The 10,677-nt window shown below is 35.8% G+C and overlaps 1 protein-coding gene across 1 annotated transcript in view; it reads right to left on the minus strand.

Annotated features, from left to right (window-relative positions):
- Positions 1-1,318: 1,318 nt before the first annotated feature.
- LOC119417336 (scavenger receptor cysteine-rich type 1 protein M130) overlaps positions 1,319-10,677 on the minus strand; it is a 22,890-nt gene continuing 13,531 nt past the window's right edge. Inside the window, exons 11-19 of the mRNA XM_037684543.1 lie at positions 9,261-9,563; positions 7,062-7,367; positions 5,102-5,375; positions 4,298-4,472; positions 2,606-2,714; positions 2,297-2,449; positions 1,936-2,025; positions 1,591-1,767; positions 1,319-1,503 (exon numbers count right to left, since the gene is read on the minus strand). Coding sequence (XP_037540471.1) covers positions 1,319-1,503; positions 1,591-1,767; positions 1,936-2,025; positions 2,297-2,449; positions 2,606-2,714; positions 4,298-4,472; positions 5,102-5,375; positions 7,062-7,367; positions 9,261-9,563 — 1,772 coding nt within the window. The remainder of the gene's footprint in view (positions 1,504-1,590; positions 1,768-1,935; positions 2,026-2,296; positions 2,450-2,605; positions 2,715-4,297; positions 4,473-5,101; positions 5,376-7,061; positions 7,368-9,260; positions 9,564-10,677) is intronic.

Consider the following 10,677-nt stretch of genomic DNA (forward strand, 5'->3'; position numbering starts at 1 on the left):
AACAAAAAAACGAAGTCCAGATGACATGATTCAACCTTTTTTGTTGTTATATACCTGGATGACTGAGAAAACAAACTTTGTGTTTTTGCAACAATTCTTCGTTTCCCCCCGTGGGTCTGAAACACGTCTTAATAAACCTTCTCAGTTTAGTCTGTGCAGGTCACAAAGTGTAAGAAATGTAAACTGTTTGGCAATAACTAAACTTGTCTAGAAGATTAAAGAGAATAAATGACAACCGGGAACTAATTGTGACAAATAAGTTTGAATCAGTCGCAGGACGGTCACAATTTATTCATTATTATCTGAACGTGCGGACACAAACCTTTTGTTCAATAAATTCCAACTTTGTGAATTTTTAAGTAAATACTTGTACATTTTGTGTCTCTGGTCACCAGCAGTGAGCTACTTGAGAAAATAAAAAATATGACAACTATGGCTAACTCATGTTGTTATAGTTACAATATATATTTATATATGTAGTTACATGGGAAGGAACATCTTGTCCGGTGACCATCTATAAAAATGGACTCGCAGTCGTTTGATAGTATGTAGACACTGTTACCAGCTGAACTTAGCATGAGCTCACCCACTATCTGATGCTAACAGGCTAATCTAACACACTTTTAGGTTATGATTAATTTAAATGTGCTGCTGTTTTAGCATCGAACTCAAAACTATAAATGACAAACAGTATTTTTCAACAAAGAAGGACGTAGCCTCCCGCTCTGAAAACTAAAACCAAAGCAGGAGTACCTTTAACTCGTATTTTTTTAAATCGACCAAAAGGGAGTGACGTTCATTAGATTATAATCTGATTCTAAATCAGTCTACAATGAAATGAGCTAAGCAGAACTGAGCTGTCCAATTAGATTAATTGTCATATGTACCTAAAAAAAACAAACAAACAAACATTACAACAAATAATCAAAGTCCTAAAACAATCACTGACTAGTAGAAACATAATAAAAAATAATAAAAAAGTGTTAAAGCGGTCAGCAAATAAAGGCTGGATTATTTGATCATAACTGAAAAAGCATACAAATAAAGCATTTCAATTATGCTGTTGTTAAAATAATTTACAATTTATAATCTTTAAGTTTGTTTATTTATCTGGGAATGTATTTAAATTCATTTCACTTAGATTTTTCCGCTGGTTGTAGAAATATTTTTCATCATTTAGCTGCATTATATCTTGTATATATCATACTTGCTCATATATATATATATATATATATATATATATATATATATACATATATATTCAGTCCAATTCTCCACGCTACATTTTCTCCGATGAGAATTTCAACCCAGTGTCGTCTCACCCATCTCGACCAGGAACCAGGTAATCCTCTTTCTGTTCAGAGTCTTGAGGTGCAGCGGCATCAGTTCCTGGTGAGGTCTCAACCCTGTTGTGGACCTCAGCCCTGGTCTGGGCTAGCTCGGGGCTCGCATCAATGTCGCCACAGTTCTCCTGAGCGTCGTCCACTTCGTACGACACAAAATCTGTAGAAAGCATTCACACATCGGTCAGTTTTCTGGCTGCACACGTTACAGGGAGGAATTCTGACGTGAAAAGGACGAGATTAAAACTGGTTAAAAACTTTCCATCGCTTGTGTTAGGAACTTTATCCTCTGGGGCAGCAGCATCCGTAGATCCTGGCGACGTCAGGGGCTGAGCTTCAGCCACCTCCTCGATATCGTCGTAACTGAGCGAGGCATGGCTTTCTACGTCTTTGTCTCTTTTAATTTCAGATTCTGATCTGAATCCTGCATGAAACAACAGCAAGAGACATTTTCAATCAGAGAAACCAACACCAAAAATAATTATACATATACATACATACATATACATACATACATATATATATATATATGTATGTATTTTTTAGCGTTTGTTTAAAGGAAGCATATTAATTACAATGTTTTGAAACTCACTGTCATGACTACAGTCTTCGATTTCTTCTTTGTCCATAACTTCATAGTCTCCACTTTCCCACTCACCTTCCTGCTGTGGCAGCATATTTGCTAAATTGAAGTAGAAAAACATATATTCAATGATACAGGCTGGGACAACATCTGTCGTGCAGGGTTTCAATGCACATCAGGAACATGAGAGCGTAAAACCAGTGAAAATCCAACACTGACTGAGTGAAGATTTCCCCCTACAGGTAAAGAAGCTTCAGGACTCTGAAACCGACTGAGCCTGACGTGACTTTTCCAAATGGAATTCATTGAAAGTCAAATGAATGATCAGTTTGAGTTCAACTGGAAATGTTCAAAAATAAAAAATACTCACACAGAACTCTGGATTTCTGGTTTCTCAAGATAATGCGATAACTGATAAATATCACAATCAACATAACGAGGACGAGAACAATTCCCACTCCCACCAGGATAGGAACTGGGTTTGTTGGTTTTTGCGTGATAACTTCGAGAGCAGACTCAAAGTCTGAAATTCAAAACAGAAAAGTAAAAGTTGGACAATTACTCAATTTTATCTTGTTAATCTACACATAGTTGGATTATTAACAAAATACAGTAACTTTATTTCTTTGCACAGACAAAAGAATGGGCGTGTTGGTAGTTTATTGAAGGTTCTGGTTACCTTCACATTCAATGAGGAGTGGAGATGGAGTTTCACAGGCCTCCTTTTTGACACAGTACCTCATGTCTCTGTAGATGCTTGGACATTGCAGGCTTACTTCAACATTATCCTGTAATAAAATTCAAATCACACAAGTTTAAATACACACGACAAATAATAATAATAACGACTAGAGAAATTGCTTTTCCTGCAAAAATGCAGTGTGAATGTTTATTGTTGCAGAACTTGTTGAAAATCAGCTGAAATTAGCTAAAAGAATTGCTGAATTGCAGCTAAAATGAAAGAACAAGCTTTAATTAACATAAGAAAGTAGAAATATCACATTTTTGATGAATTACATATAAGCTATTAGAAATTAGCACAAGCATGCAGAAACTTGAAAATTAAAAAAAAGGCTGAAAAGTAGCTGAAAAGGTAGAAAGAAGCTAAAGCTTCCAGAAAGAAGTGGAAAGAGCTGAAATGAGCTACAAATGTGGAAGTAACTGAAAAGACTAAAATTAGCATAAAACAGCTAAATTGTAGCTAAAATAGCAGAAAAAGCTGAAAGGAGCACAGCAAGTTGAAATTACCATAAATAAGTTAATTAGGTTGAAAGTAGCAAAAATTACCATTAAAAACTTGAATATATCTGAAATTAGCTGAAATTAGCTAGAAAATGCTAAAAAAAAATCTTGCTGAAAAGGTAAAAAAAAAAGCTTAAATTAGCAGAAGAAAGTAGAAAGAAAACATGTTTGCCCAATTAGACTGAGAGAAACAGAAATAAAAAAAAACAGGGAAATTATCTGATAAAAGCTGAAATTAGCGAAAAAAAAAAAAAAACTACTGAAAAGTAGCTAAAAAAAATCAGAAATAAGCTTAAATTACCAGAAGGAAGTGGAGGGAGCACATTTTTGCTGAATTAGGCTGAAAAAAGCTTAAATGACTGCAAAAAATGTGGAGTTAGCTACATTAGCATAATAAACCAGCTAAATAATAGCTGAAATAGCAGAGAAAAATAAAACACATAAATAAGCTGAAAAGAGCAACAAGCTGAAATTAAAAGAAAGACGTTAGAAGAAGCACAAAAATGTTGTAGTTGGCAGAAAGAATGTGAAAGGAGCACAAAACAGCTGAAAAAACAGCTGAAATTAGCTGAAAAGAGCCGACAAACAAAGTTTAAATTTGCAGAAGGAAGCTGAAAGAAGCTGAAGCAGAACAACATGTGAAAGGAGCAGTAAAAGGCTGAAAACAGATATAAATATACAAAGGACGTAAAATGAGCTCGATTCATTTTCTATGAAGAAAAAATGGCAGAAAAGGCTAAATATTTCAAAACGCTAAAGTTGCACCAATACAAAAGTCAGGATTGTCCTGAAAGAGCCGAACATTTTGATTTATGATTTGTTGAAATCTGCAGGACGAGAATCGCACCGACAACTGTACGGAATAAAAACGGATCAGCGCAGTGCGAATGCTTCATAAACGTTCAGACAAAACAGTTTGTTGATGAAACACAGAGGCAGACAGGAAACATATTAGGTCACAAGTCAGTGAAGTCTTTTTAGCTTTTAATGCGACTGAAATCTCTTTAAGAACTTGTGTTTTAAGGAGTTTTTGCTTGAAACTGCATTTGTTGCAGAGTGTAGCTGTAACAATGATCCAACTCTTCACAGGAACCCAAAACAAAGTTGAACAATAAAAATAAAGTGTTACCTTCCTGTCTGAGCTGGACAGATGTTTTCTGGTAAAAGAACCACAGCCGCTCCTTTGACACGTGTTGTTCAGCAACGCATCAGAAACGTTGGCTTTGCACAACCTTCGGTTTCTGTTTGCGTCGTAGTTAATCGTTATTTGACCGCTGCACTTTTTCGTGGTGTTGAACGAGACGCTGCCTGTAACGCAAAGAAGACATCGGGAATAACAATTTGCGACATGATCAATTTGGCAAATCGGCTGTATGTCTGGGAAGCTAAAGGCTAACGGCTTTAAAACACTGACACAACAAAAGACGTGCTGTTTGTTTTTCAGTAAACACCTGCGTAGTAAACAAGCGACTTTATGAGTTTTGTCGGCGCCAAGTTTGGTTCTATGCTAAACTTCTTATCTCTCAGCTGCTTCCTGTCAAATCCATTTTCTACATGAAAATTTAAGGATCAACATGACCTGATGTGTGATACAAAATGATTTATGTCAATATTCTTTATATATATATTTTTTTATGACATGTTTATGATTTAATCCATAGAAGAAGAACAAATGAGAGTTGGCGAACTCCATGGATTTTAACAGGTTTATTTTATGAGGCTTTTATTTGGCTCTTTCTTGACAGATTGCTTTAGAGCTTCTTCCAACAAATGTTTGATACGTAGCAAAATATGAATAATTATCACTAAGTCTAAAACGCATTTGATGCTACTCTCTATAGTACTGTTATCTAAAATACATTTATAGTTACTGTGCAGTTTAATATTTAGCAAAGTGAATGATTTGGCTTCAAAGAGGAGGACTAAATTGAACTTACCAGTACAGTAAATGGAGACAACGTTCTGGCACCGTCCTTTGACTCTGTGACACTGACCGATGATGTAATTGTGCTCATCGCAGCGGACGTGGTAAGATTCTTTGTTCGAAGCAGGTCTACTTTCCAAAAGTCCCTCGATGGCATTGCCGCAGTTCAGTTGTTGACAAACCCTGTGTGAATATTCAAGCTTCCACTGCCGGTCGCACACTGGGACGCCGTCTATACTCACCACTCCGGCGCACGGTTTTGAAAGACTGACATTCGGCTCAACTAGGAAAGGAAGCAATAAAAAGAAAAGTTGACACTGATCATCGTACAGATTAAGGAACAGTCAGGAACGGACACAAAGGTCTAACAAGGTTGAGTCAGGTCCTCTGGACGGATTCTTCTTCATTGAAACGCTTCGTCTTTTGACAGTAGAAGTCTTTTTAAAATTACGTTTAAATCTCGATATCTTTTGAGACTTTGATTTAGTTCAGCTTACAGATTTACACAAGTCCGGTTTGCTCTTTTACCACAAATGTTGCATTTATCCTAAATTAAAGAAGGACTCATACGTTGTGCAGATGTGGTGGTCATAGCAAGAAAACCACACAAATTTTTTTTTTGCAGACATTGAATTTAAGAAATTGAAATTGCATTTCCTGGGAAAATGGCGTGTGAAAGCTTATGGCATTATTGGCAGCAGGATGGCTCAGTGGTTAGCACTGTTGCCTCACAGCAAGAAGGTCTTGGGTTCAATCCCCTGTTAGACCTCGGGTCTTTCTGTGTGGACTTTGCATGTTCTTCTCGTGCATGCATGGGTTTTCTCCAGTTTCCTCCCACAGATCAAAAACATGCATGTTGTATTGTGATCTCAGTGGGACTGGTGTGGTTAAATAAAGGTTAATAAATAAATAAAATAGCTGAAAAACAGCTGAAATGAGCTAAAAACATGCTGAAATGTAGATGAAATTAAGAAAGAGCCTAAATTAGCAGAAGAAAGCAGGAAGAGCACACGTTTGCAGAATTTGGTTTAAATTAGCAGAAATTAGCACAAAAATTTGGAAATTAGCAAAAAATTAAAAAAAGCTGAATAGTAGCTGAAAAGGTAGAAAGAAGCTTACACTACCAGGAAGGAAGTGGAAAAAGCTGAAATGAGCTAAAATTACGTAGATGTAGAAAAGGATAAAATGATCATAAAACAGCTAAATAGTAGCTGAAATAGCAGAAAAAGCTGAAACTATCAGAAAAAAATTCTGAAAGGAGAACAACAAGCTGAAATTAGCAGAAAGAAGTTGATTAGTCTGCAAGTTGCAGACATTAACATGAAAAATTTGACTAAATCTGAAAACAGCTGAAATTAGCAACAAAATAAAAACAGCTGAAAAGTATCTAAAAATCAGAAAGAAGCTTAAATTATGAGAAGGAAGTGGAGAGAGCACACTTCTACTGAATGGGGCTGAAAAAGATGTGGAATTAGCTGAAAAAGCTTAAATTAGCATCAAATGGCTAAATATCAGCTGAAATAACTGGAACTAGCAGAAATAAGCTGAAAGGAGCACAAAACAGTTGGAAAAACAGCTGAAAATGTTTAAATTTGCAGAAGGAAGCTGAAAGAAGCTGAAGCAGAATAAACGTGAAAGTGGCAGTAAAAGGTTTTACACAGATCTAAAGATGTGAAGGATGAAAAATGAGCTCAATTCATTTTCTATGAGAGGAAAAATGGCAGAAAGGCTAAATATTTCAAAAAGCCAAAGTTGCACCAATACCAATAGGATTGTCCTGAAAGAGCTGAACGTTTTGATTTATGATTCCTTGAAATTGTTTTAAAACTGTGGGACGAGAATTGAAACAATAATGTGAATATTTCATAAACATTCACACAATAACATCAAATTATGCCCAAGTTTGGGACAATATGTAAATTTGTTAGTTCTGGTTATCAAAGAGCCAGCTGGTCCAAATAAATCTTACCGCCACATTCGATGTAGAGCTTTTTCTGCTCTGTGGGAGCAGCTGCTTTTTCACAGTCCCAGATGTTGGTGGCGTTAGAAGAACAAGTAAAGGTTTTGTTCCAGACCGTCTCAGACGCTTCCAAAGGAAATTCTGTAAATCTCTTGAAGTTGCCACAGTTCATATCCAAGCAGAGCCTCTTCCCCTCAGCTTCTTGCCAGTCTTGGCTGAAAACGACACTTCTTTTGTCTTCAGAGGTTCCTTTGGAGTAAACACTTAATTCACCTTTACAGGCGTAATCAACTTCTAAAGCCATCTTCCTCCAGCCTGGAGGCAAGCAGAAGGACCAAAAACAGAACAGCATGAGTTTTCAGCTCCAAATTGATTTAAAGATACATCGGTACACTTTGCAATAAGGCTCCCCTTATAGATGCTACTAAATAGTTTACAGATGCATTATTAATTCCTTTATAGACACTTTATAAATCATTAATAACTGCTTATTATGCATTAATTAAGGGTGAAAGAGAGAGAAAACTGACCTGTTTGTTGCCAAATAGTGACTCAAATCTGTTCACCTTTTATATTTCATCTATAGTTGTTATATTAAACATTTCAGGCTAAGTTACTATCTTGTAAGCACAACAAGCATTTGTAAACCTAATTTTTTAGGCTATAATATTAGTTGTTGATACTTATAATGCAGTGATAAATAAATACTTATTGTGCTTACAAGGTAGTAACTTACCGTATTTCCCCCCATACATGTTGCACCGCCATATAAGCCGCATCAGTCCAAATATGTCTAATAAAGTGGAAACCAACATAAATACGTCGCTTCGCCGTATACGTCGCTTCGCCGTATACGTCGCTTCGCCGTATACGTCGCTTCGCCGTATGCGGCGTTGTGTCAAAAATCGATTGGCTGCCAAACGGTGGCCGGGGGAGCATGCACAGGAGGATTTTAATAAGAATTAAACTAGATTAGCACTTAAAAACAATTATTTGTTTGCTCAACATTGTAGTAAAGTTGTGTCTCAGTTGAACTTTTACTTAATAAATGCACTTTAATGGTCAAATCAGCTGCATTTCACTGGGGCGGCGCAGCGAAATGAAGCTGATTTGACAGTTGCTCCAGGTAAACTGGACATAGGTGGCACCTATGGCAAGCTGACTGTGTCATTAATAGCTGCTTTACCTATTAAATGACACAACAGCATGCCATACTACTCAATTGGCATCTCACGGTCACAACTCAGCCAAAAATTGGTTTAAATATGGGAAAAAATTCATAAATATGTCACTTCGGTGTAAAAGTTGCAGGGCATGTAAATTATGCAAAAAACTGCAACTTATAGGCCGAAAAATACGGTAGTCTGAAATGTTTAATATAACAATTCTAGATTAAATATATGGGTGAACAGATATGGCTCACTATTTAGCAAGAAACTGGTCAGTTTTGTCTCTCTGTCACTCTTAATGAATGCAGAATAAACAGTTAATAATGATTTATAAAGTGCTTATAGAGGAATTAATAACGCAACTATAAAGTATTTATTAGCATTTATAAGGGGAGCCTTATTTGTAAAGTGGTACCAATACATGAAATGTATTTCTTTTTTTTCCAAAAACATTTTTTAGATTCTTCTTTTAGATTCTGTACAATGTAACATCATCAACACTGAATATTCAAAATAGGACAAAGATCGCGGTAAACTAAAAGCCAACTGACAAAGTTTATGACAAAGGCATTAACTTGCTGTGCAAATTAAATATAATCTACGTTGGTTAAATTTAGAGCCTGAGACAGCTGCTTGTTTTTAGGGTAGGGGGAAATTCATTTAAATGGTACAAATTTAAAACAAAATGGTCTTTTGCTGCCTAAGATTAAAGTTTAGAAATGTATTCAAAATTAAAATAATCCATCGGGACGTAGAGATTAAAACACCGTAATTTATCATAGAACTTTTGCAGATTATTTGAGAGAATATGAGCACTAAATCTATAAATATCCATCCAGACTTGAACGTTCTGCTTTTTCTAGCCATAAAACAGAACACGTATTATTTTATATTGAACACTCGGTGAGAATCTGAAAATAGCCTTTTAGCCAGAATTACAAATTATCGCTGTATAGAAAGTTTCTATATGTGTGTAAACTCTTTGTTCAAGATGATTATAAATGAATAACATAAAGAAGAGAGAACTGATGACACAGACCAGAGCAGTGGAGCGCTCCCAGCTGACGTGAGGCTGCTGCGTTCTCTGGAGTTATTTGACAAGATGAAAAATTATTTTTACGACACTCTGTTATGCTGATGACATGATCCTCAGCTGGTGCCGGTCCAAAGTAGGGATTAACGGCGAGAGCGTTGCCACACTTCAGCTCTTTACAGATGGCGTTTCGAGTTTGAGTATTTTCAAGAGAACTCTTGAGCACTGGATGCCACCTGCCCTCATAAAGTATCTGAATATTACCGGAGCATTTGTCCCGAGTCGTAGAGAATCTGACCTCGACGCTGTCTGCAACAAAGAAAAGAAGTGCCAAATGAGGTTTAGACAAAACCACGAACAAATCGGTTATGTGCAAACATAAAATTAACCATATGGTAGCGGTTGTGAAATAATTGCGGTTTTTTTTAGAGATTTATTAAACAAACAAGAAAATCTATTGAAAAGAAAATAGCAAAAGAACTTCCAACTGATTTTTGTTGATTCTATGGAAAAGTGTTGGGAACACTGTTTCTCTCTGATAAAAAAAAAAAAAAAAGTCTTTCCTTTTTCTGATGTGTAACTTTTACGTCAGGACTTTGATCGCAGGAAAGAAAAACTTTCTAGTTCTCATTAACAGTAATTATTTATCAGATCAGTCAAAAGATAATGAGGACATCACCCCTACTTTACTGGGAATGCTGAGCCGTCGCTAATTAACCGAGCACATTTTCAGCAATTTAAGCCATTCAGGTACCGAACTGTTCAGCTCGTTTAGAATAATACGGCTCTGATGTTACGTAACTGTAACTTTTATACTTTCTGAATTATTCAACTTTTTACTTTATTCTCTTTAAAATTTACTTCAGCATACTTGTTTTCTTGTTAGCTTTTAGCTATTTTTTTGTTAGTTTTCACTTGCAGCTACAGTATTGCTAATTTTGACTTCTAGTAACTGTTTTGCTTAATGGAGCTTTTAGCTACTGTTTGACTAGTTTTAGCTTCTAGCTATTGTTTTGTCACCTTTATCTTTCAGCTACAGTTTGGCTAATTTAGAAATTATATTTACATTTTTGCTAAATTGAGGTTTAGCTACTGTTCTGCAAGTTTTATCTTGTATCTTTTTTTTTTGTTTTAGCTTTCAGCTACAGTTTTGCTAATTTTGACTTCTAGTAACTGTTTTGCTTAATGGAGCTTTTAGCTACTGTTTGACTAGTTTTAGCTTTTAGCTATTGCTTTGTTACTTTTAGCTTGCAGCTATACAGTTTTGCTAATTTTGTTTTCTATTTACTGTTTTGCTAAATGGAGATTGTAGCTACTGTTCTGCCAATTTTAACTTTTAGCTATTATTTTGTTAGTTTTGGCTTGCAGCTACAGTATTGCTAATTTTGACTTCTAGTAACTGTTTTGCTTAATGGAGCTTTTA

This window comes from Nematolebias whitei, chromosome 11 (genome assembly GCF_014905685.2).
Source record: "Nematolebias whitei isolate Nwh7 chromosome 11, NemWhi1, whole genome shotgun sequence".
NCBI lineage: Eukaryota > Metazoa > Chordata > Actinopteri > Cyprinodontiformes > Rivulidae > Nematolebias > Nematolebias whitei.